Source organism: Chelonoidis abingdonii, chromosome 1, assembly GCF_003597395.2.
Source record: "Chelonoidis abingdonii isolate Lonesome George chromosome 1, CheloAbing_2.0, whole genome shotgun sequence".
NCBI lineage: Eukaryota > Metazoa > Chordata > Testudines > Testudinidae > Chelonoidis > Chelonoidis abingdonii.
In genome coordinates, this window is record NC_133769.1 from 56,408,095 (window position 1) to 56,435,530 (window position 27,436).

At 41.7% G+C, this 27,436-nt stretch overlaps 1 protein-coding gene across 23 annotated transcripts in view; it reads left to right on the forward strand.

The window, feature by feature from the left end:
* Positions 1 to 19,532: 19,532 nt before the first annotated feature.
* Positions 19,533 to 27,436, forward strand: part of NRCAM (neuronal cell adhesion molecule) — a 132,891-nt gene continuing 124,987 nt past the window's right edge. For 15 of the 23 annotated variants that reach the window (XM_075065683.1, XM_075065697.1, XM_075065710.1 and 12 more), the window contains exons 1-3: positions 19,533 to 19,725; positions 23,883 to 23,900; positions 26,497 to 26,602. In XM_075065683.1, the coding sequence (XP_074921784.1) occupies positions 19,635 to 19,725; positions 23,883 to 23,900; positions 26,497 to 26,602 (215 nt within the window). In that variant the 5' untranslated portion in view covers positions 19,533 to 19,634. The remainder of the gene's footprint in view (positions 19,726 to 23,882; positions 23,901 to 26,496; positions 26,603 to 27,436) is intronic. The other 8 variants (XM_075065677.1, XM_075065714.1, XM_032793743.2 and 5 more) reach the window with 1 other exon arrangement.

Below are 27,436 nucleotides of genomic sequence, written 5' to 3' on the forward strand. Positions count from 1 at the left end.
CCTGCATATTTATTTAGAAATGCAGGGCTACAACTTGGGTTAGAAGACAAAAGTTAAGAGCGTGGGGTTTCAATGCTGATGATCAGAATAGAAGCATAATTATGGAACTGTATATTTTCTGATTGTGTTAAACATTGCTGTGGTTCAAACTGTACTATACTGGCCTTCTCCAGAGATAGATTAGGAGGGTGATCAAGAAAGTATTCTGTCAGTGTATAATTTAAAAATATTTTCAGATTTTTTAACCTCATTCTTAATCTTTCTTCTGCTTCCATACATCAGTTCTCCAATTTGAAAAATAACAATGTGCCTACCCATGAGCTACACTTAGCAATACATGCTCCAGGTAGAAGTTTATAATCAAGTACTTTGGCAGTAGCATCTGAATAGTCCCAAATGGCATTTTTCTTTGCTTTCTTATATGCAGCAACATTTATCCTCTTCTCTCTTGTAGTGCTAGGGAGCTGTATTACCTTTTCACATTATTTTCTTTGGATTCAGTACTTACTATGCATTTTGTGAGAATCTATAGTATATGCTTGGCATAAATTTTATATGATGTGGAAGCAAGTATTTTATAGTAGAAAATCCCTTTCCCATCTGTTTGATGAGAAATATACTGATCTTCATTTTAATAACCAAAAAACAGACCGCAATAAATTCTGTATGTATGCATAGCCTTGTAGAATAAAATTGAAACATACCCTTCTTGTTCAAGAGCTTGCTTTACAAGGAGAAAATAGGAGCTCAAAAGAATAATGTATGCAGAAAATATCCTGAGGAAAATAGCAGTCAAGCAAATTAGCATTAAACAGATCTGCTTAGTTGAATTGTGGATCAGTTATCTGTGAAATGGAAGTTCATGTTTGCATCTTTTAAATTATTACATCAAAGTGTAATGTTTTCCCAAGGCTGGATTTAGGGGAGGAGACCCACGTGACCACCTAGGGTGCCAGGATTGGAGGAAGCCAGCTCTAGGTGCTGTTTTTGTTGTTAGCAACAAAAGGGAAAATAGAATGTTTGAATTAATGTTTCAGGTATTCCATATGTGGATTCATTTTTCACTAGCCTCCTAGAATGTTCTGGACCTTTGTAGAATCTCATGGAACCTTCCAGACTTTCTGAAAACTATAATCAGCCTCATGTGATGACAGAAACAGCAGTGAGAAAAATTGCATACCACAAATTGATCCTAAACTGTGCCAATAGTGATCATACAATTTTGAATAGGTCTGGGCAAAAGTGAGTATATGACGTTTCCAGAAAATAAGCAGATGTGACACTTCTCAAAGTCATACTGTGAAAGAGTGCTTAAGAATGGTGAGAAACTGAATCAGCATTGTCTAGTTTACTCTAAATCAAATGACAAAATGTTCTATTTTTGTAGCAAAATATTTGACAAAAATGCCGAATCATTGCTTGCACTTTCCAGGTACAATTATTGGCATAACTTAGCTGATGCTCTGATGCAGGACGAAAAGTGACCCAGCCATTTTACAGCCTATTCCAAATGCATGGGGGCTGAGTCCAGGCTCAAGGTGAATAAATACATAGATGCAGAAGAACAGCACATTATTAATGTAGAAACCCAGCATTGGAGGAATGTGCTCTAGCATCTCATCTTAATTCCTCTCTTCCTTTGCAAAGAATAATTTGGCTTTCCGGGGCTTGTCAGGTAGGTTGGTCTCTGAACATAATGGTAATTTCCTCAGTTTGGTAGAGCTCCTTGGGAAATATGCCAATGTTATGAGTGAGCACCTGTGCCGAGTAATTCATAAAGAAGCTAGGAACCATTTCTGCAGCAAAACAATTCAAAACAAATTGATTGGCTTTATGGCAAGGAAGGTGCTTGAAAACATAATGATGTGGCTTGGCAAAGCAAAGTACTGCAACGTAATAATGGACTACACTCCTGACATTAGTCACAGTGAAAAGATGTCATTTGTTACGGTAAGATTTGTTGCCAACGAGGATGGCTGTGTCCAAGTAAAGAAACACTTTATCTGTTTCCGGTCTGTGAACAACTCTACTTGAAAAGGCATAAGAGAACTGTTTAGGAATGAATTGAATGAGAAAAAAGTAAAACTTCAGGACTGCTGCGGCCAAGGCAGTGCCAACAGCACGAACATGAAGGGAAGAAACAGTGGCATCCAGGCAAGGATCCTTGCGCTGAATCCAAGAGTTTTCTTCATGCCTTGTGGCTGCCATTCCCTCAACCTGGTTGTGTCACATGCAGCGTCGTCATCTTTAGATTCAGGAACTCTGTTCAGAGTACTGCAAAGCATATACGTCCTGTTTTCAGCATCAACTATCAGGTGGAAGATCCTCACCAACGATGTTACAAATCTGTCCATGAAGCCACTAAATGACTCTTGCTGGAAAGTTGCATTGACAGCGTTAGGCCAGTGAGGTACCAGGTGACTGAGGTTTACGAAGCCCTGATGGAACTGGTGCAATCAAGTAAAGCCAAGGCTGGAATCCAACACAAGGTGCAAAGCCTGGCAAATCAGATCCCTAATTTCAAATTTCTGGTCTCAATTGTGGTTTGACACGATATCCTGTTCCAAGTAAATTTATAAGCAAGGCATTGCAAACTCAGTTGATGAACATTGCAACTGATACTACTTTGATGAGAAGCGTCTTGATTTTGTTGTGGCCTACAGAGACAACGTAGTGAAGATGCTATCTTAGCCGCCAAACAAATGGCGGAAACTTTAGGAGTTGAGCCCTGTCTTCAAGGAAACTCATATTCATTGGAAGAAGAGACAGCTTGGTTCTGAGGGCAGAGGTGAGGTTATGGGAAGCTCAAAAGAAAATTCAAAAGGGAAGGTTTTTTGCTTGCTCATGACACTGCTCATCCATTGAAGAAAAGTTGGGACAAACAAAGTATGACAAAAAGGCTTGGGTTTTTGTGTATGACCCTAGTAAGCTGCTGGTGGACAGGAAAACACTCTTGAGCAATTTTATGGACCTTCTCTGGAAGTTGATCCCTGGGGAATGTTTGGACATCAGTGATAAAGACCTTAAAGTCAAATTGGACAACATCCATCACATTTTGCCACACTGGAAGCACTCTACACTCCAAGTTCTCCAGTTCATTCATGATGCAAAGCTGAAGGACACTTTTCCTAATGTGTGGATAGCATTGAGGATTCTGCTCACGCTGCCAGTCGCAGTTGCAACTGGTGAGCACAGCTTTTTGAAGCTCAGGCTCATTAAAACATATCTTCAATTGACAATGGCCGACAAGGCACTGAGGTTGCTTGCTATTCTATCACTTGAAAATGCCATTGTTCAGTCTTTGGATCTCTCTGACACTGTGTTTCAGTTTGCGACTGAACTAAAGGACATGGGTTAACATTCTAAGGTTGTCACCTACTGTAACACTAGTCCACCCAGTGTTGGGGCACAGTTCAATTTCTTGATGTTAATATATTTCGGTTATTCTTAAAATTAAAAAGTTTCTATAAGCTTAGAGGAAATGATTTTTTTATTTGCTTGTATAGGGCATGACTAGATACAGATTTGCAGATCGTAGCATGCAAATTTATCCTCTTATGTGATAGGGATAAATCGTGCATACAAATCATGCATCAACATCGTGAAAATGATGATTAATACAATAAAAAATAAGGTATTCAAAAATTTAACAAATGAAGGAGGTGCCAAAGACGTTCCTCATTGGGGCACATTTGGTCTCGGGCCAGCCCTGTGTTTACCTAGATAATATTTATATACTTCTGGATAAGTATGGATAATTTATTTTTGTCTAATAAAGTATAGCATTTGCTTCTTCACACGCACACACACAGGCCATGGGAAAAGTAAGTTAGAATTTACCTCTTAATGAATAAATGAATCCTTTTTTACCCTAAAGCTTTGAATTAATAACTTGTGAAAAAAGGCTCACTCAGACAGATCATAGTAATTGGCATTGTCCTGGCATTGAGCTGCTTGATGATGTTGCACCTAAAACTGTATCATTCTAATGGTTTTAAATGACCTTCTCTGATTTTTGAAAACAGAAAATACCATATAAACTAAGTTTAAAATAAGTTTTAATTGAAAGGGAAGCACATTGGGAAAGGATGTTAGCATTTTCTCATTTAGAGGGATTAGTTGTGATAATGATATTTTAAAAATTCCATTAGATGTGCAGAGAATTGAGCTTCGGTTTTATTTTTGATATGTTAAAATATAGGCCTATTAATCCTTTCAGATTGCTCAAGTCAGAGAAAATATCCACATTTACCTGGATATGAAACACGTATAAAAATAAACTCGTGCATATTTTGGAATTTTTTATATCTTTTATAATGTAGACTCAAATAAATGACTGGGAGGAGGGAATTAAGGAGTGAAACCAATTTTGTTATTTTGATGCAAGTCTGTGTGTTGACCTTTCCTTAGACTGTAAGTTCTTTAGGGCAGGCACTGTCACTTACCATATGTCTGCACAGTGCATAATACAATAGGGCTGTGACCTGTTTGTAAACCTGTAGATGCTAATGGGATATGCATGCTTAATACACCTCTGCCTTGATATAACGCAACCCGATACAATACGAATTCAGATATAAAGCGGTAAAGCAGTGCTCTGAGGGGGCGAGGCTGCGTTCTCTGGTGGATCAAAGCAAGTTCAATATAACGTGGTTTCACCTATAATGCGATAAGAATTTTTGGCTCCCAAGGACAGCATTATATCGAGGTAGAGGCGTATTAACAACATTCTTTTATCACCTAATCCTGTTGCTTCTTCCAGTACAATATCTCCATTATTCATCTTTTTCTTTCTAGTCCTAGAACTAAAATCTAAGTCAAAGTATTAGTCATCTATCGTCTAAACTATTGCAACTTGTTCATTGTGGATCTCCCAGATTCTGTCCTTGTTCCTCTCTGGTCTGTCGAGAACATTGCTGCAAATATCGTTTCTCTGTCCACGGCTCTGATCACATTGCTTCTTTCTTTGAATCTCCTTCTCACTTTCCACATCAAGTTTTAGCTTGTACTCTTCACTGTTAAGGCTCTGAACATCTCTACAATGCCTCTTTCTTCTGTTCTGCCCTCACCCCTGTAACTCATAAAAGATACCATTCCCTTTGTCCCCCTCTTATCTCCATCTCTTCATCCAAGCTGTCCCCTACAGCTGGAATAGTCTATCCATCCTGCTGTCGCAACTACGCACCCTCTCCTCTATCAGGACCAATCTGCCACCTAATGAAGGGCTGCTAATTATTTTTTTATTCTGTTTTATTTTAAACACCACACAAAGTATATAGACCACTCTGTGCTCTATCCATCCCAGGGAGCAAGGAGAAAATCTGGCAGTTCAGCAAGGAGAAGGTTGCTCTGTGTTTGAATTATTGTCTGTTTGGTTCCTTTGTAAGATCCTTACGGCAGGTAGGCTCTTCTACATTCTCTAGTGCCAAGCAGATAGTCAGTACTCAACACAATAACATGAATGGGCAATGAAGTGCCTTTGTTGTTCTGAGACAGATATGGTTATTTTGTTTTCAGTTGTCTGTCTGCATTTGCACCATTTGGGCTCTCTCTTTGCCCTGTTGCGCATGCTGAATGTTTTTCTCTGTCTAGATTTGCAGAAATCTGGAAGACTTTACTTTGCACTTTATGATTTAAAAAATGGAAAGAATTAACAGTAATTCCCCCACCTCCAGTGTCCTTTTCTATGCAGTACCTGAGACCACCAAAAGCAGACAATCCTCATTGAGGCATACTAAACCATTCTTTCTTACACCCACCCTTTTACCTTCTCATCACTCATTGCTCCACTGCCAGTTATGTACAGAAGGTGTTCATGTTTATTACCATAGTGTAATCTTTCCTTCAAGCAAAGGTACAACAGTTAGTTATAAAGTTCCACCTGTGGTGTCACAGGGTTCCGGACATCCGTGAAAACATGCATCTACATGCTTCTCAGGAGTGTAACCTGACCTGGAGTCTAGTTAGTGAACCCATCATGGCTGTATTCACAAGTATTTCTCCTCATATCTTTCCTAACTGTGCAGTGGCAGTATGACTAGTCTCATCTGTTAAAGTAGAGACGGGCTTGATTTACAAGCTTGCTCACTCTGCATTGTAACCAATATTAGAATGAAGCGTTGGGAATCCTTGTTCAAAGGCACTTGTCTCTCCCCATTCATCGCAGGAGCCTAGGCATTTAATTCAGGCTTTGGTGATCACAGTGTTCCTGTGATTTTCTAAGCACCTGAAAGTTAGGTACCATGATGTTCAGCATCAACGTTGTTTTAAGTACTTTTGAAATTTTTACCCTAGTCCAAAAAATTTCTGAAATAATGGTATCATGGGGCTGCCTGTGTATTATATATCAATGACTTTTAAAACAAGCATGCTTAATTTACAAGTAAAAATATTATTTTTCTAACTACCAGTCTTGAGAGTCAGGCTGTTTTTCCCTCCTTCCCCATCTGTAAGAAATACTAAATTATGTCTCACTTACACATGTGCAAGTTGTGTTCTCAGTGTCACCAAATGTATTGTCATTGCCTTCTATAGATTTGTATTGGTGGTATCAACTGAAACTTCGTAAGCAATTCTTTGACTCACAAGAGGGATCATACTTTCTTGAGTTGTACAGACTCTGCAGAACGAAACAAAGTAAAAAGCAGTGTTATTTTTATCACAAAGGTCAGCAGAGATGACTGAATATACAGATAGGTGAGAGAGCGCAAAGCTGTTGAGTAAATGGTGCTATTTTTACATAGTCACTTTTCAGAGTAGACCTGCAGAGACTTTTGGGAGGACAGGAAAAACAAACTAAAAGTTTTTGGCTCTTCACACCATTTGTCCCTGATCTGTCAGTGTGGAGCAGCCTCAAGTAGAGGAACTGACATCCTTTTTTATTTTTAAACCAAAGGCCCAGTTGTTTCCTCTGGTTTCCAACTCCATGCAGAAATACCCAGAGGAGAGAGAGTGTCTTTTGAAAATTCTGTAAGAGCCACCTTGTGGAGTTTCCTCGGTCTTGCCTTGAAACCATACCAACAGTTGCACCTGTGCAACCCAATCCTGTAATTAACTCCAGACAGGTGGAAGCCCGGCACCTGTGTAGACAGAGCTCCATTGAGTTTGCTCTGTATTGGTCCAGAGTGCTCAGCCTATTGCAGGAGTGAGCCCACGGAGAAGAGAGTAAATTACAGGAAAAGCTGTGTTATCCGGCACTTTACAAACAGAAAAGAGAGAAACCGGCGTTTCAGGAGAGGGTGCGGGCTCTGGGAGGGAGTTTGGGTGTGGGAAGGGGCTTGGGGCAGGGAATTAGGGTACGGGAGGGGTTTCAGGGTGCCAGATCCAGGCAGGGCTCACCTTTGACAGCTCCCTTCAAGTGACAACATGTATGGAGTGGTGCAGCCAGGTGGCTCTGCGCACTGTCTCTGCTCACAGGCGCCGCTCCCGCAGCTCCCATTGGTTGCAGTCAGTGCTCTAAGGTGGAGAAATGGTCACAGGGGCTCAGTGTGCTGCCCCCGTCCCAAGCGTTGGCTCCGCAGCTCCCACTGGCCGGGGACCATGCCCCGCACCCGCTCCTGTGCCCCAACCCTCAGCCCTGAGCCCCCTCCCGCACCCAAACTCCCTCTCTCTTAATTAACCAAAATTTTGACTTACCAGCACCTCCTATTCGGCCAACATGCCTGATAACAAAACTCTTCCTGTATGTTGTTGCAATCACAGTTGTCAGTTACAACAGAATGGTACAGAACACAGAATAGGCATATAGATAATAAAACTGGTTTATTTTTATTGTTATTTTACCCTTATATTATAGTAGCCCCTAGAAGCACTCAGATCAGGGTCCATTGTGCTGGAGACTGTACAAATCTATAGTAAATGACAGTCCCTGCCTCAAAGAACTTGCACTCTAAAGGAAAACAATCTTTTCATCATTGCTGTGAAGGAAGTGGTAAGTGAAATGTTTATGTATATTTTTGTGACGTGCTCATTAAGAATAGGACTATTTTCTTGAGACTTCAACAAAGAGATGTACAGCTTGCAATGGTTTTTGAGTTGTATGATATTGTGTTAATTTTTTTATTCAGTTAATGCTAATTTTATGGTTTTAATTGCAATGAGAAAGACAATGTAACTATTGTTCGTACCGAAAATGCATAATTTGGAGGAAGCATAATAGTTCTAGAAACACATCAATATTTGTGACTCATAGTAAGTTATGCAGTTTATATCTTATAAATTTATTATAATGTACATATTTTACAGTAACACTTAAGAAGCCCCAACTAAGACTGGGTCTTGACTGTGCTAGGTATTGTATAAAAACACTGTGGGTGACAGTTGCTGCCTGGAGTGCATATATCTAAACTGACAAGACTGACAAAAGGTGGGATGGCACAGGGGCCTACGGAGGTGAAGTGGCTTGCCCAAAGTCGCTCACTGAGTTACTGGCAGGTCTCCTGAATCCCAATCCAGTGGAACCATGCTGTCATCCATAAAAATATATATGTTGTCTAAATGGCATGAATATTACTATTAATATTCTGTCAATAGTGGCTTAAATAGTCATCAGATTGAGTTAGCTGGTTCTATTTGCTTGTAAGATTTTGGATTACAATAATTGTTTCTAACTGGAATTTTTTATTTTTGCTTTATCATTTCAATACTAGGTAATATTAAATGTTGCATTTCTTTAAGATATAGACTTGTTTTTAAAAAAGCTATATGTCATAAAAAGTATATTTCCTATTAAAAATTCTGATGGTTTTATAATCGTTGTGTAAAAACACAGAAAGAAACCCTGCAAAGATCTGGACTTGACTGATAAGGGAGTTGCTATAATCACAAAAGAGAATATTTTGATTAAACCTTTTTTCCCCAGAAAATACTGTGTGTGACATAAAATGAATATTTATAACGTATAAGCTTTTTATGTACAAATCATTGAATGCTTCTATTTATTAACTCCCTTTTCCCGTACGTGGAAATGTTTTTCTTCATTGTTTCCCTGGGAACCTATATACTGCTGCTCAAAACAGATGAATTTCCCTGAAAAAGCTTCATTGTCCTCTACAGTAGAATATTCATCTACTTGTCTATGTGAAGAATCCAGATATTAGACTGAGGAGGGAAGGGAAAAGTTTCATACTCTTCCAGTTTACTTGTAATTTTGCTTGGATTTGTAGTGCCTAAGCCTGATCTCCAGTATTCATAAGTACATGTAATAGATTGCACATTTTCCTAAAACCCATTATGTTTTTTTATTATTCCTTTCTTGCAGTGTCATGGTCTTTCCACACGTCTAACTTTACATTTGACTCTAATGTGAATACTCTAGAACAGGGGTGGGCAAATGTTTTGGCCTGAGGGCCACATCAGGGTTCCAGAAGTGTATGGAGGGCTGGGTAGAGAAGGCTGTGCCTCCCCAAACAGCCTGGCCCCCATCACCTGGCCCCCTAACCTGCTCCCTGTCCCCTGACTGTCCTGACCCGTATCCACATACCCCTTGCCCCCTGACAGCCCCCCCCCCCAGGACTCCCATGTCTATCCAACCACCCCCTGCTCCCTGTCCCCTGACTGCCTCCCAGAACTCCCTGCCCCAACCCAGCACCCCCGGCCCCTTACCATGCCGCTCAGAGCACTAGGACTGGCAGCCACACTGCCTGGCCAGAACCGGCCGCACCACCATGCAGTCTAGAGCATCAGGGCAGGCCAACGGCTCTCGCAGCCCCTCCACCCTGCAAGAGCTCGCAGCACTGCCACCCAGAGAGCTGATGGCACAGTGAGCTGAGGCTGCAGGGAAGAGGGGGCAGCAGGGGAGGGGCCAGAGGCTAGCCTCCTCGGCTGGGATCTCAAGTGCCGGGAAGGACGGTCCCACGGGCCGCAGCTTGCCCACCTCTGCTCTAGAATGATGTAAACAGATGGGGCTCTATGTGTGATGTTATGTGCATATTTGTACATCAAAACCATATTGGCCAGCCAGCAATGTGTTGCACACATCAGACATTCTCCTAAAGAGATGGCACAGCAGCTGCATTTCCTGGGAGATCAGGGGTGTATTGTGCCTGTTCAGCACAGGACTACATTGGAAGTGGTGTGTGGCTGCCCCACCCTAATAGCATCTATGGGAGGCATTGAGTCTCCTTGGTTAGATGGAGACTTGTTCCATTAAACACTGACGTGTCCATTCAAATATAGCCCCCAGTTTACCCCTTCCTTATACGTGCTATCCTCCCAGCCCCCACCCCTTCTTTCAAAGGGATCATTTGCTTTCTTCTCTTCTTTTCCCAGGTGAAGCTACCCAGACACTTGTGAGCAGGTGGCTAGCTGGGAACCATCACTGCATGCTGTGCCAATACCCAGTGCTCTGCTCCTGAGTCATTGGAGCGTCTAGACCACTTACTCTAGTCCTGTTCTCCAAATGTAATTATGTCTTACTTTAAAAGAAACAGTCATTTTCCCCTTGATTTTAAAGATTATTCTTTTCTTCTAAGCATACTTTAAAAAAACTTTCAGACTCTAAAATTGTATTTTGCTTGCTTGCGTATGTCTCCCTTAACCCAAGTTTAACATACACAGAGCTTGGAGTTTGAGCTCACGCACAGCTAACATGTCAGCAAGAAATACAGGAAATGCCACCATAAGTTAGTTTTAGTGGTATATATAAAATCTTTTGTATAATCTGAAGATCTATTGAATGGCTCCTGGAGCAGCTGTTGCTGCCAGATTTTGCTATGAAAGATTGTTTTCATGTGTTTTTTTGTGAAAAATCTAGGTTGGAGACACTGGTTTATGAGATATTTGATAGAAAAGATTAAGGTAAAAGGTAATTTGTTGTACAAAAACTGGAGATCTGAAATTGAACCATTTATACCAGGGGTCCTCAACGTGGTGCCCGCGGGCACCATGGCACCCACGGGGGCATCTAAATGCGCTCACGTCCTGGCTGGTGGTCAAGCATCTGCCAAAATGCCACCGAAATTCGGCAGCATTTCAGCAGCGATGCCTCTGGATGTGGTGTCATCCAGAGGCATCGCCGCCGAAATGCCACCGAATTTCAGCGACATTTTGGCGGATGCTCAATTGCCGCCATGGTCGCCAGACGAAAAAGGTTGAGGACTACTGATTTATACTGATCTGTATTTAAGGACACGTGTTATTTCTGGTGGCTGACATTATGACATAATATAACAACATTCAGTAGCTGTTGTATTCATAGAGTATTAAATTATAGAAAATTGTATTTTGAATATGTTGAACACCAAGTTGTGCTGACAAACATACAGGAGTAATTAGTTAAATACGTTCTATCATAAACCATTTGGGCGTTTTCTCTCTATAAAATACGACACTTAATAACATAAAGAGTTCAAATTCAGCATTAACTTTCCCAATGCCATTTAATCCCCATAGTATACCAGAGTACGTCAGCATTCTATATTGTTTTAAATAATAGAAGTAATAAATATAGAAGACCTGAGGTATTTTTGCATGATGCCAATTTCGCACTAGTTTTACGGGCTGGGGGCCTCATTCTCCACTGCCTGATGCCCTGTGCAGTCATTTACATGTGTTCAAAGTGAGTGCAATGTAGGTGTAAAATGCTATCAGATCAATGCACTAGTGTGTTACACTCATTTTGCACAGGAATAAATATGCCATAAGATGCCATGCAGTGAAGAATTGAATGCTGGGCATTTTCCTGAAGGGAGAGTGATGTTAGATAGGCTATCTGGGTGGAAGCTTTGTGGGGAGTGGAATAATTGAAGGCCAAAGCTCACCTGAGGTGTGGTCCTATAGCACTGAGGGCTTTGTCTAAATCAGGGATTTCAAACTCAAATCACCACAAGGGCCACATTGGCCTGAGGGCCGCATCACTGACACCTTTTCATATAAAGATACAAAAGCCCCCTGGCCCCACCCCCAATCCACCCCTTCGACGAGGTCCTGTCCCACCTCTTCATACCCCTTCTCTGCCCGCTCCCTGCCCCTATTTCAACCCCTTCTCCAAATCCCTGCCCCTGTCCCACTTCTTCTCTGCCTTGTCCCCTGAGCATGTGGCTACCCTCCCTCCTGGAAAGTGCTAAGCGCTGCCAAACAGCTGTTTGGCCACAGGAAGTGCCTGGAGGTAGGCAGAGGAGCAGGGCTGCTGCGCGCTGGTGGGAAGAGGAGGCGGCAGGTGAGGGGAGCTTGGCAGCCACAGGAAATAACTCTGGGGGTGTAGGGAGCTTGGCGGGCTGTGGAAATAACTCGGCCTGCAGGCCACGTGTTTGAGACCCCTGGTCTAAATCATGGATGTCAACGTCATTCTATGAGGAGGGCCAAATTCCACTTCTGGTTGTGGTTTGGGATATAAATTTCAGTTCATAACAGACCTCACACTAACGTCAAGAGGAAGCTTGACCAATGATCAAGGGTAGAGTATGCAGGTCTGAATTGATGCACAGGCAAACTAAGCATATGCCTAGGGCCCAAATGCACTGGGGCGGGGGGGTGGGTGCCCAACAAACAGCCATACACTCTGCTCACCATAGCTGGGCTGGCCATACTGTGGGACCAGCTGTTCATCCTACTGCTGCTTGGGGTGCTCACCTGCCATGACAGCAGGGTGATCAGACCAAATGTGAGTGAGTGGCACTGTGACCATTGTCATGATAAGCAGCCCCTTGAACAACAAGATCATGAACAAATGGTCCAGCAGATCCACAGCATGGCCAGCCCAACTGCAGAGAGTGTACTGAATAGCTGTTTGTTGTTATTCATGAGAAGGTAGGGGCCAAAAAGTGTATTTTACCTCTGGTGGGTTAATCTGGCCCTGAGAGTACAGCCCTGTGTAATAACTTAAAATGTAGTTGCTATTATTTGGTATTTAATCAATTATCCTTGTGCAAGTGATAAAGCAATTATAATTATCATCAAATATTTTTATTGCAGTAACACTTGTGGGCCCTGATCCTGAAAGAGGCCTCCTTGTGCTAAGTGCTGTACAAATATTCAGGGATGTACTTTCCAGTTTCATCAGAAAGCCTAAGAGGATGGAAACAAAGAAAAGTATTTTTCTTATTTTCCACTATTGTGTAAAAAGTTCACTGCAGTCAGGAGCCCTTGTGAGCTGTTTTGCCCAAAAAGGCAAGTCCAAGAAATTCTCCCGGGAGGAGCTAGTTTTAGGCATATGTTGTTTTTGCAGTTATACAAGATCCCGTGGCCCATCTTATTTTATGTAATCTCAGCTAGTTGCTCTTTGTAAGGTAGTTGCTATCTAGCTACCTTTGCTCCAAACACATTTATCTAAAAAGCAAACATTTCCAAGAGATTTTCCTCTGTTTGAGGGTTAATGTTATTTTCTGTGTATGTGTGATGCTTCCCAGGGTTGTGAGACATCCTGCTACCACTTGCCCTTAGCACAAGGAAGTCTTGTCTGTGGGTCACATCCGCAACAGCACCAGCCTCTGGAAACAGAAGCAGTGACTTTCAGGACTACCCAGGGCCCACTCTCTATTTACAGTTTAACAGCAGGCACATTCCAATTCCTGTGTCCTCTGAGCATCTCCCTGAAATGTTCAGGCTGTCATCCACTGGACACTTAGAGAATTCACAGATCCTCTGTTTCTGTCAGGGCTGGGCCATGGACTGCCTGTGTACACCAGTCAGGAGATGAGTAGCAAAGTCAAAGTTGAGCTGAGTCAGGATACCAGAGAGTCACAGTCAGGAACCAGGTTACAGACAGTAGGCAAGTAGCAGAGTTGGAGACAAATGAGGGTCAGCATCCAGAGTCTAGTGTCCACAGAAAGACACAGTCTGGAGCAGAAGCAAGCAGGTGGTCTGTCTCACTGCTCAGACAGCTCCCCATGATGGGTTCCTAGTTTATATACTAACTTGAGCCAATCAGTGGGCTGTGGTGGCCCACGACTCAGACTCTGCTGGGTGGTACTTCCGGCAGTGTCTAGCTTCACTTGGTCCTCCAGCAGAAACACAGGCTAAACTTCCAATGGTGATATGTAAGCATCAGCTGCCCAGACCCACCATGGTCCCAGGTTCTTATACCATCCCTCCCCGTTCTGGGCCCTCTTTGGGGTGATGCCAACCCAGGATTGTTGTGGTGAGTTTTCAAGAGTAGAATGCGCATGGGTGCAAAACTAATTAGGGTTTGAGCCTCTGCGAGGGTACTGCCCTGAGGCCACGTTGGATGCATCCGCTTCCGCTATAAATGGGCAAGTCAGGTCAGTGTGTGCCAGAATTGGGGCTATGGTGAAAGTGATCTTAGGTTGGTCAAAAGCAAGCTGGGCTTCAGCTGACTAAATGAACTGAATGGCTTTATGAAGGAGGGAAGTCAGGAGGGCTTTTTGTTCAGAAAAGTTGGTGATGAATTGCCCATAAAAATTCGTGAAGCCCAAGAAGCACTGAAGTTCTTGGGAGGTCTGGAATGCTGTCCAGTTGCGGATGGCTTTCACCTTCTGCGGGTCTATATGAATGCCCTCCAGGGAGATGATGTAACCTAAAAATTCAAAGGTGGCCTCATCAAAGACGCACTTCTCTAGTTTGGCATGCAAATCATGCTTCTGTAATCTCTCCAAGACAGACTGGACATAATGGCAGTGCTGCTCATGGGTCTCAGAATACACCAGTATATCATCAAGGTGGATGATCATGTACTGGTCCAGAATGTACCTGAATATATCGTTTATGAAATGTTTAAATGTTGCAGGGGTATTGGTTAAGCCAAATGGCATTACTAAGTATCCAAAGTCTTCCATTTGTCCCTAGGCCTTACGTGCACTAGATTGTATGCCCCCACAAAGATCTAGTTTAGTGAAGATTTTGGTAGTCCTTCAGTGGTTCAACTATTCCAGAATGAGAGATGTTCTTTCTTTCTTTCTTTCTTTGCTCAGCTGGCATCCCTGTTGAATAGGTGAATCTCCAAATGAAACCCTTTGCAAAATGTTCATGGATATATGCACGTAGTGCTTTCAGACATGGTGTATATCTGTCTGTAAGGCACCTTTAACCCAAGTTGTATGTCTATTTGTCAGTCATAGTCCCTGTGTGGAGGTAGTAAATCCTCTTATTTCTTTTCAAACACATCCCATCCAGATAGTTTTCGTACTTATCGGGGAGGCTGAGGTTCTGGTCTCGAGCTTCTCCCTTCTGGTTAGCCCTCACCATTTGGGGTCTCGCTTCCCAGGGTCTTATCCAATTCCTGGGGCCCTGGGTGGGGTCACCTGGTGACTGGTCAGTTTGTTGGAGGCAAGCTTTTGGCAATATCCAGAAAAGAGGTTAATACTTCTGCACCACTGCGAGATATATGGGTTATGCTGCTTCAACCAAGTGTTGGGAGTAAAAGTTGGGAAACTGAGTCACAAATCCACCCAATGTAGGCTTAATGTTTGCCTTTATTTATATAATTTCAGAAAGAATTATTGTCATTTATAGTATATCTGGACATATATTTATGCCAGACACGGTATGTTGGTCAATGGGCCCAAGTTACCACATTCTGGGGGCAAAGTTCTTCCATCTTCCATGACAGTCAGCTGCCTTTTCTAATCCCTTAGTCTGGTCCTTCAGTCACATTCTTCAGTTTCTGTCTGGTGTTTCTCCAGGTTGGGCCCATGTTCACTTCAGCCTTTTATACATTTCTATATTGCCAGTTAAGTAATCTTTATCCGAATACCTTTTAGCATATCAACTCTTTGAGTTTTAGGTAACCTTTACATTATGCATGAGCAAGCCTCAGTTACCCAACTTCTGTATTTTTCCTGATGGTTTTGCAGTTTATAGTCATGTTGTTTTGTGTCACTCTGCCCTGGGTCTTCCCAGAAGAAGGGTGTTTTTTTAATTTATAATTACATTTTTATGTATCTTACTTACATCTTCCAATACAATATTTTACCTTTGGTCTGTCGGCCTTAACATTTTAAACAGATTGGCAGTTCTATGTAAAAAGAGAACTGGCAAAACCATAATTACGCCACCAAAGCCTTAGCCTGTTACTCCTCATCTGTACTCATTCACTATACATAATTACAAATCATTAAAAATATAGCTATCAAAGCTCTGAATCTTACCATTAACAATTCTTCATTTCTTTCATTTTTTCATTCTTCAATGTTATAAATTGGTATTTGTTATTTTTTGCTACCCTCAGTCTATTAGAAAGGGAAGGAGGAGTTATGGAAAACATAATTATTCTTAAAATCAACATTTCTTATCACCTTTAAACTTGGAGGTTTTTTTCATTTAAAGTTCAGTTTTCTTTGTGAATCATTACATTAGAGATTTTCCTGTGATTGCGTTTTGAGGAGTGTATCCATTTTAGGGCCTTGATATTTAGTTGCTTTTAATGATACCACGCCACAGGGAATGCCAATAATTATTGGAAAGAATGAAGAGTAGATCACATCAAAGCATATTATTTCCTGGTTCCTTTCCATTACTGCCCCTATGGGGATGGTCTCTTGGGTCATCAGTCTTTGTATAGAAGCGACCCCTTGGTTGCCTCCACCAGTTCTGCTATCAGGCCTGGGCTAGTTTGTTTCCCAAGCTCTTTCAGGTTGGATAGGAGTGGAGGACATGTCTTTGTGCCCCACAGTAAAAGCAGAGGCTGAGCTGCCATCAACGTTTTTTCTCCTCCGGGGTCAGGCATCCATGGCCTGCATGGGGTCAGGACTCGGTTCTACAGGTTTTGGCATGGTGGGCAGGCATAGGGTGATTGGACCATCCCTTCTTCCCTCCTCCTGCAAGCACAGCTGAAAGTGAGTGCACAAGGTGAGATAAATAAAGGCCTCTAGGTGGGTGGGCTAGTTCATCTTTTACATCCTCACTGAGTCCCCTCCAGAGCTGGTATGGATGGGCCACCTCATTCCATTTGATATCAGCTGCAAGCTGTTGGAAGTGAGTGGTGTAGACCAGCCCTTGCCCCGACAAAGCTTCCAGAGGGCAGCCTCTGTGGAGTGGACACTATGCTGGTCATCAGCAATAGTTGAGAAGGCTTTCAGGAAGGCATCCCAGTTGGAGAACACTGGGCTCTTTGTGCTCCAATAGGGGGAGCCCAATAGAGTGCTTTGCTGGTAGGAGGACAGACTACTAGCTTCACCTGTGTCTGCTCTGTGGGGTATATTTGAGGGCAGGCAGTAAGAGTGGATTGGTTCAGGAACCCCGGAATTTCTGAGGATCCCTATCAAACTGTTTGGGCAGCGGCACCACGGGAGCCAGTTCAAGTGATGAGTGGTCTGTTTGGTCACATAGCATAGTTGCTTCTCCCTGTGAGTGTGCTAGCTACTTGCATGAGGTCCTGCAAGTCCTGGACTCTTGGGGATCTTGTTGTCAGAGGGTGGTCCACCCACTCCATCATCTGTGGAATGGTTGGATGGGAGGGTAGAACTGAAGGTGGTCTGAGCAAACGGTCACAGCTGGCCTGTGGGTGGTCTGTGTGCATCAGTCAGTTACCAAGTTCAGGTCAGGAGATGAGTGGTGTAATCAGAGTTGAGCTGGGTCAGGATACCAGGAAGTCAGGGTCAGGCATCAGGCAAGTAGTGGAGTCGGGGACAAACGAGGATCAGAAATCAGAGTCTAGTGTCCACAGCAAAGCAAGGTCTGGAGCGGAGGCAAGCAGATGGTCTGCATCATTGCTCAGATAGCTCCCCATGATAGCTTGCTGGTTTATATATGAGCCAAATGCTGGGCTGTGAAGGGCCACCACTCAGGCCCTGCTGGATGGTACTTCTGGCAGTGTCTAGCTTCACTAGGTCTTCCAGTGAAAACCTGGCCTGAGCCTCCCATGGTGATGCAGCAGTGTCAGCAGCCCGAAACCGCCATATTATAGTCCCTTAGGTTCCTACAGTTCCCAAAGGAACAGTACACCACAGCTTACCAGTTACACCTTAGATCACAGCTCTGCTTCAAAACCACTTGAAAGTTGTGGTAAAGAGACTCAGAGATGCAGATCTCACAGAAAAAGTGTCCAAGTGTAAGATAGAGGCAGCTAAAGTCCCTTGATGTAGGTGGGGTTCAGATTAGCCAAAATCTCTTGAAAGTGGAATCCATTGTTAACTGATCTGTGTTTAAAACAAAAAGTCCAGTCTTTTATAGGCTTGTCTAATTATTACCACAGGTTTCTCAGGGATTCAGTGATACTGTGTATGCTATTACAATCTGAGTGTTGTGAGATATTATTGATAAGGTAGGCCTTCTCTTAGTGCTGAGTGCTGTGAGGTTTCTGTTCAGTCTGACCTCTGGAAAATAGTTTCTCAGCTGGGAATCCTCTGCCACAAGCACCTAATGGTTTTATCTTGGATTTCGGAAGCTACATTGCCCCTGTGGGTCTTGGTGGCTTACAGATAATGATGGGAGTTCTCAACCCTTAAAGTCACTGTAGATTAGAACCAGGACTTGAATTTAGATAAAAAGGAGCCACTGTAATTCTTTGAGCATGGGTTTGAGGTGATCCCATCAATCTTAGTTGCCGGAGAGGTGGACTACTAAGAAGAACTGAGGATATTTTTAAAGGACAGTTTCCACTGGACCTTCATTGCCACCACCATGTCAATGACCATCATAAGAAAAGAAAAGGGGGTTTGGAAATTGGGCATTAATTGGTGAGGTTCTACACACTTAAGCCTGGGCTACACTAGGAGGGGGGTTCGAACTAAGATACACAACTTCAGCTACGCTATTCACGTAGCTGAAGTCGAAGTATCTTAGTTCGATTTACCTGGCCGTCCTCACAGCGGAGAGTCGACTGCCACGGGTCCTTTCGTCGACTCTGCTTACTCCTCCTGCCGAGGTGCAGTATAGGCATCGATCCCCAATACATCGAACACTACCCGCCGATCCGGAGGGTAGTATAGACGTACCCTTAGTGTAGACTTCTTCAAAACTAGCTGGACTGCTGAGAGTTTGTCTTCCTTGGAGGAGATATTGATGCTTTCAGTTAATAAAGAGACCAGTTAAAAAAGGGTGCTAGCATCCACCAGTAACGAGGGACAACCGTCAGGTTCATATATCACGAGTAAGGCTAAGATTTTGCCATGGTTATTTTTAGTAGAAGTTATAGACATGTCACGGGCAATAAACAAAAATTCATGGAAGCCGTGACCTGTCTGCGACTTTTAATGCTGTGGCTCCATGATTTGCTCCTGCCACTGTGGTGGCTGAGAGCTGTGGGGTTCCCCCTCTGCCTGTAGCAGCTGGAAGGGCCCCCTCAGGAGTCTGTCACCTGTCACTGGAACCTTGCAGGGGGCCCCTTGTTGCTGCTGCTGCCTGTTACTGGAATCCTGCCAAGGCTCCGCTGGCTGCTAGCTCCAGAGTCCTGCAGCCCCTGAGGCTGAAGCAGAGACTTCCATGACTTCCATGACACAAACGTAGCCTTAATCAGGAGCTAAGTCTTCCTTGTAGCTTTTAGGTCTGCTTTGATGAGTGGCTTAAATTTCAGTAAGGCCAAAAGATTGGGCATTGTTCTTAGTCCTAAGTATAATATATGAACCAATTCTCTACTGATGAAACATCTCTGTAGTATCGTTACATCATTATTCTCTTATTCTTCTCTTCCAGCTTTCTTGGTTACATTTACATAACTATTCCAACATCTAGTTTGGTAAGAAGAAAAGAAAGTTGTGCTTGTTTGTCTCAGTGGGAGTTAACTAATCCACCTTAAAATAATGATGACAAAAAAGACCACATCTGCGAGCAGTGCTTTCCTGATTCTCTTTCTGTGCCAGATGATTACTGCATTGGAAGTACCTCTTGATCGTAAGTGTTAACTTGTGAAATAAGCATGTTATAATGGAAGATAATGACAACATCTAAAACCAAACACTAGGAATGTATTAGCAAATGATGGAGAATCTATGTATCAAAACATTTTAATCATTAAGTGTTTACTTTCAATTTATAATATTTTAAAAGAACTGTACAAATAAAATGGCCTACATAGTTAGCCTGAGAATGACTGATGGAAGTTTTCCATAATTATGACAAACTTCTAAAAGTATCTATTATAGGCCAGGCTGGTGGCCCAATACTTCCCATTGTAAGACCCCATCTTCAGTAGTTTATAACTTTGCTGAACTTTGACCATTTTGGCTGAAATTTTCCTTTCCGTGTTCAATGTCTGGTGCCTTAGGTTTGATTTTTTTGGAAAATTTCAACCAGAACAGTTCAGTCATTTTCAGGAACAGGCTAGAGAAAAATACATTGTTTCTCCCATGGATCATTCCAGGAAGGAGGTCCAAGCCCAGGACTGGCAAAGGTAATTAAGAGCTTTAGGCGGCATAGGGGGACAGTTTCCCCAGGGCCAATCCTCCCCTTCTCCCTGTTTGCAGGTGGGGGGGGTCGGGGTGCAACAAGGGAGGACCAGGGGGCTCAGATCCCCCTCCTTTGGCCATAGACAGAGAGGTGTGGCAAGCTGGTGGGGAGGAGGTCCTGGTTTCTTCAGGGAGCTGGAAGGGAGATGAGAGGGTAGTGGGGGAGAAAGAGCTGCAAGCAACCTCCTTAATTCCTACCAATATTTTTTCATAAATATCCCAAAGTTAGTATCTCTGCCCCAGGCTACCTGGCACTCCAGGGAGCAGGTCACTCTGTTAGAATGGCATTTCCTAAATTTGGAATGCTTGACTTTGCAACCTTAATCATGTTCTTTTCACAAAGGTGTGTGTGTGTGTGTGTAAGTAAAATACTAAAAATAAACTACATAAAAGTAAAAGTAGCAATTCACTAAAGAGACCTAAGTGTTATGGTAGATATCTCAATGAAGATCTCTGCTTAATGTGCAGATGCAGTCAAAAGAGCAAACAAGATGGTACAATATATAAAGAATAGGATGGAGAATAATACATAAAATATTATAATGCCATTGTAGAAATCAGTGGTGCAGCTTTATCCACAGTACTGTGCAGTACTGTTCACGCCATCTCACATGGGTATTTCAGAATAATAGAGGGTTCAGAAACAGGTAATGAAAATGGTTAGGGACATGAGAACCTTCTTATATGTTGAGATATTGAAAAGGCTGGGATTGATTACCTTAGAAAGAGAACAAATAAGAAAGGGCATAATCCAACTATATAAAATAATGAATGGTACAAAGAAAGTAGATCTGGAGCTTCTGTTCTCCCTGTCTCCTAACACACACAAGGAGATGTTCAATTAAATTAAAAAATGGCAAATTCAAAAGTGATAAAAGAAAATACTGTTTACTCCTGGGGCATTCTGTGCCAAAAAATTGAAAATTCTTCATGCAATATTTCAAAACTCTGCAAATTTTATTTGTCAAAATAACACTACATAATCACACCAGTTTCAATTATTTGGATAATTTATTTTGAAATACCTGTCAGAAAGTATGTCTGTAACAATACAGACACACACTAAAATTCTCCCAGGAGCAGAGAGTTAAAGAACCCCCTATGAAAACACAGTTCCTGTTTCTCTGCCCCCTTTCCTCCCCCCCAGAGCCCATCCAGGGGCTGGACACCCACAGCTTCTCCCCCGAGCCCAGCCATACCCTTCCAGCCTGTACACCCAAACCTCTCCCTTGCAGAGCCCAATTGCAGGGCCATCCTTGACCAGATACTGCCCCCCACAGAGCCCAGACATCCACCCTCTCTCCCGCCCCAGAGCCAAGCCGTGGCTCCCCCAGCCCAGATACCCTCCCCAGAGCCCAGAGATCCAGGGGGAGAAACAGCCTGATGCTTGGTCCCAGGCTTGCATGGAGCCTCATGTGTGCTGCTGTCTTCTTCCCTAAGAGTGTGCTGATAACTGCAGCTGCCAGGAACCCTCTAGCTCCCTCCCCATCCCCCCAGCAGTGTCTTCTATGTGTGAGCTGGGCTCTGTCTGGTCTAGTGGCCCCTAGTGGTGGCCCGCAGCACTGAAGCCCATTTCTGTGGGGAAAAGGAAATTCTGTGTGCACAATGTTAATTTCTGCAAAATTCTGCATTGTGCAATGGCACAGACTTCCCCCAGGAGTAACTGTTCCACATATGCTACACCAAGGATTATATGGGCAATTTGCTGGGAGTCTGAGGTCGATTCCTAACTGGTGTAAAACAGTCCTCTTTATCTTTGAGCTAGCGGTGTAGCCTGCAGGGACTAAAAGGCCAAAAGGTAGTTTTGCAACTTTATTCAGGGCATTGAAGGCGTCTGGCTACACTTCCATTTTGAAGATCAGTATGGTCATGGGCCATGTTTCATAATTCTGAGCCACAAGTTCCCCCTTAGGTGCTATGCCTGTCTTAAACCAGTTGTCTGAAAGGACAATTCAGGACCACGGATAACAGGGATTAATACATGAGAAAATTCACGGATGTCTCTAATCTGCATGGTTTCCTTTACCCCAGTGTTGTCTGTAATAAACAATTATCTACTGTAATGATCTTGGGGTTCATTAAACAACAAACCAATGAATGAGAAAAGAATAAAACTTTTAATAAAACGAACTAGAGAGATTCTGTAGTGAACTGCTGTACACAGCTACATGATGTTCTCAGTGCCAGCTTCCAGCGCACATCTCCAAATTCCTATATTCATAATACTGTCCCTTATGAGGGAGCATCTCTACATTATAATCTTCCACAAACATATGTCTACATCCGCTACTGTAAATGCTTGTTTTTCTTTAATAACAATATACCTAAATTGCAAGCATTTTGGCTTTTTCCCTACGCATTTCCCAAATATTTCAAACTAATGACCTTCGTTTCTATAACAAGATCAGTATATCTAAATGAGACTGGACTTGTAAATGGCCTTACAGCACCGCATTACTAAACTGCCCTTCTGTGATTTTTAAAGCATGAGGTACAAATGCCTATGTTTTCTAAGTAGAATTTGTTTCCCTGGCTCCTTAATTTTACACCATAAAAAGAAAAGTAATTCAAGCCCCTTCTTAGGTTTGAAATGTATATAGTTTATTTGAATGATTTTAATGTGCCCATCACAGTGGTATCTGGGTGCATGAAAAACCATAAAAGCAATGCTGGATTAACCTGCCTTCAATAACCTGCCTTCAATAGACAGCACAATTGGCCCTCTTACCTATACCATGCCAACTCTTAACAAGAAAGAAGTACGCCTTCCTGCCTTGACCTGAGTAATTCTGTCAGTATATAATATAGAGGCAGAGATTTTTCAGCTGATACAGATAAATATCCATTAACAAAGAAAACAAAGAATCTGAACAAATGTCTGTAGCTAAATTATTGTTTTTATAAATAATGGTAAAAACAATCAGAAAATTCTTAATTATCTCAGTCTGACCAAGGGATGATCAAGGTAATGAAAGGTTGTTTTAGTCTTTTCACTCTCTGAAATATTATTGAATATGGGACCATATGCAAAGTAACTGGTATGAAGATGAGATCATATAGTGTAGCATGTAACAGGGAAGATTAATTGTTCTTTTCAGTTATTTTTCAAATTGAAATTAATTACATGTCTGTGGAATAGAGTTAGATGCTTTTGTGTTTGTAAGAGTTATTTTAGCTTTAAGCATTTCCTTTGTATATCCATATGGTCATATGGGTAGATTGATTTTGTCTGCAGCATGAGGGCAATGCACTCTATTAATTCTGATTTCCTGCCTTCTCAATACTTCCAAATCAATGTTCTATGTCCTTCTTAGGTCAATGCACATACCATGGTTGCCATTAAAAAGTGAGCATTTCAAAGCAGTTTCCTGTACAGTGGAATCTGAGATACTGTAGTATTTCCTGACACAGTGGGAAATGTTCATAGTATTTGAGATATTACTGTGTGGTAACTGTTGTTAAATGTTCTCTTTATAGATGACCATGTAGATGTCAGAAATACTTACCTTTCCTCTCTAAGATGCTCAGTTTCTTCTTACTAACAAATGATTCTCTTTAATCTTTGTTTGCCCATTCACCTGCTGATTCTGATGGGGGGAAAAGCAATACTTCTCAAAGAATGTAAGTTTCTGTCCAAAAAAAAAGATAGTGAAAAATAAAATGTGTGCTGCTTAAAATTAATACTTATTTTGTTGAGCATTAAGTGTAAAGTCCAAATAATGTGGATCTGGTATTTGTTCACAGTTGTGTTTGCTGTGGCAAAATGTTTTGTGCATGCAGTGTTAAGAAAACACTATTGTATACATGTCAGCTTGAAGGTATTTTTATAAACACAATTTGATTTTACTTTTCCTGAATAGTAAGAGTCTTACAATTTTTTTTTAAAAAGCAATTTGCTATTGCTACTTTCAGGAGTAAACACATTTGGTGAAACTCAATTCATTGAGAGGTGTGCATGCATAAGGCAGGGACAGTATGACCCAGTCATTTTTTTTATACCTCTGAAGGTGGAGAAATTTTTATTTATTTTTAAACAGTAAATACAGTGAATTAATTAGGTCCAGTCTTCCTTCAGGATGCACTAACACGGCCATTGTGCCCGTCTTGAGTCCAGTGAGTTAAGTACAATGGAACTCCCATAGGTTTCAATGTTTTCAGGGTCTTGATGCTGGATTGAGGTCTTATATGTGCATCAGGTGCTATCAATATACTGTATTATAAAAGTGCTCAAATTGTACCCCTTTTCAGATAGCACTTTTGCCATCTTAGAACATTGGGTGTACTGGTCCTGAGAACTGTTCCTCAGAGGGGAAAAAAACTAGCCTCTGACTGCTTCTCTACAGGAACATGTGAAGAGTCATCACCCTGGGAAGAAAACCTCCCAATCACTTCCCTGTGTACAGTGAGGTAGGGAAGGAGATGCTAGCCCTGAAGGACCTGTTCTATTCTATTTAGGGTATTATACCATGCCATGTTGCCATAGTATTTGAACATGTCCACCTTGCTATTCCAGGAAATGGGGATGTGCAACTCCCACTGCCGCCCACTGGGAAGTATGTCCTGGAATGGGTGACCCCTTGTGAAACTATTTCTCTTTCTCTTTTCAAGATATGTATTTGCAATGAGTTAATGAAAAATTTCCAAAATTTGTCAAAAGGATTGGCTCTCAGAATTTCAGTACCTTCCTGTTAGTGTGACAGTTGGGACCCAGTACTGTGAGGCACTTGAGCTCATCCTGTGAGATGCTGTGCACTCTCAACTCCCATTGTTAAGATCAGGATCCTTGTTACTAAGACTTCTTCTAATTTTGAGGTACTAACCAACTTCTAGCTGGAAAATCATGCATAGTTGCTTTATGACTCCTTTGCAGCACGTTTCGCACAATCTTAGGATCACAGTGCTACAATCCTTACACACAGAAGTGTCCAAGGGGAACTTTATGGTGAATATTTTTCTCAGTGCACATTTTTTTACCTATGTAAAGGTTTCAGGATGATACCCTTACAGATCAGGTCAGGTAATTCAGTAGTTAAGTGTATACTGGGATATGCTTACATGAACAATAATTTACATTTGTTTTCAGAGGAATTTACTCTGGAAAAAAGCAGAATATGTGAAGAAGTCATAGGCCAAGGGATTTCATGGACTTTATTTATTTAAAGCTGAGCATTCAGGAACAGAACTCTGAATTGCTGTAATGATACCCTGGCAGCTCCTGTAGTGTAAAACAGATTGATAGTGAGATATGCAGTAAGACATTGATTGGCACAGTCTGCAACTCCTTTTTTTGTCATGAACTTTGAATTCCTTTCTGTGCAAAGAGAGGTGCAGTCAATGGTAAATGATTGCAAATTATTTTACATAGATTGGCACCAACTCCTTCGCCAGGGGAATGAGTTTCAAATCATGCCAATCATTTTCGAGCATTTGCTGACCCTGATATCTCTTGTTCATCCTTGGCCAATTCAGCAATATGGATATTCCTTATTATTTTATGGAAAAGGTAGAAAATGCAAAATCCATTTCAGGTTTGTTCAGTACTAGGAGAATAAAATGGTAAAATTCTACAAGTGCTATTTTTCATACAGAATTCCCAGACGTGTCAGTATCTGGATATACTTATTTTTCTAAACACTTACGCTATAGTCAAACTTTCAGGTACAAACTTATGCAAAAATTATTTTACTCCTGAAATGTAGTTTTCCTTAAATTATACCTCAAGTGTGAATTAGCCATGTTACCACTGAAATTTAGTGCAAACTGGACTCCTACTTGGAGTGTTTGAAACACATCCAGTGTTTATAAACTGAAGACAATGTACATCACTTTTGATTGGTTTTGTACACTGAAGAGAGCTCTTTTCAAGTGTAAATTAGGGCTCTTGTTTGTTTTTTTTAAAATATTTGTTGGCTTTAAGGATTCAGGTGTCCTTTGACTTCACAAATATTGAATGAGATCTGTAGTATATTAAACAAGGAATATCCATGAAACCTCTTGGGAAGGGTCTTCAATTGTGGTAAATCAGCACTGCTTCATTGAAGTGAATAGAGCTAACCTGATTTACAACAGTAGAGTGTCTTGCCTTTTGAATGCAAAGGATACCTTAATACCAATTTTTTGTTGCTAATTTTGTCTTTTCTGCCTATAAAACTGATGTGTTGGTACCTTGAAAATATCATTGTTTCTTAATGTTTTTTAATTATGTTCTGCAATAAAGTATCACAGCCTCCAACAATAACTCAGCAATCTCCAAAAGACTACATTGTTGACCCTCGAGAGAATATTGTAATACAATGTGAAGCAAAAGGGAAGCCACCTCCTAGGTTAGTACTACTTTCATTGTTTTTGCTGTTACAGAAATAATGTAGAAAATCTAGAATAACAAATATGGAAAGTATCAGCGGGTAGCCATGTTAGTCTGGATTGTAAAACACATCAAAGAGTCCTGTGGCACCTTAAAGACTAACAGATGTATTGGAGCATAATCTTTCATGGGTGAATGCCCCCTGTGTCAGACACATCATGAAAACTAAGAGGAAATGAAGTAATTTTCTAGACTAACATGCACAGCTTTAATCTAAACTAGTAACATCAAATCAGTGTGAAGTCTTAAGTTTACCATCCTTGCTATTTTTATAATAGTAACAATATCTGCATTAAGTGAGCCCTTCCAGTAGAAGTGCAGAGGACATTGAACTGAACAACAGTACTATAGAAACGTCCAAAAAATGTATAGTGTTACAATTTTGAAACATCCTCCTAAAGTTTTCAGTAGGAAAATCAGTAAGGGGATCATTACAGTAAGAGGAGTAGTCAGCTGTACATGGGGGACACTAGAAAGCATATCATAGCACTGATCTGATCACCTTCTGTCCTTGGATATCCTGGTGGAATTTCTAAAATGCAGATGGTGTTTGAGCACACATAACTGCTAGAACAAGGCTGAAAGTGGAGGTCTCAAATTCATCCATGGTCTGCACCATTATTTGCTTGATTGATGTATTCCATGATTTGTAAATTGTACAGTTTCGTGAGCAAAATGCAATGAGCTAAGGAATGTGTGTCAGCTTAAACCTGAGTGTCTTTGATTTTCTAGGTTTATTTTATAGCTTTCGTATTACTCACAGTATATTAGCGGCAGAGGTGGTGGTGCTGCC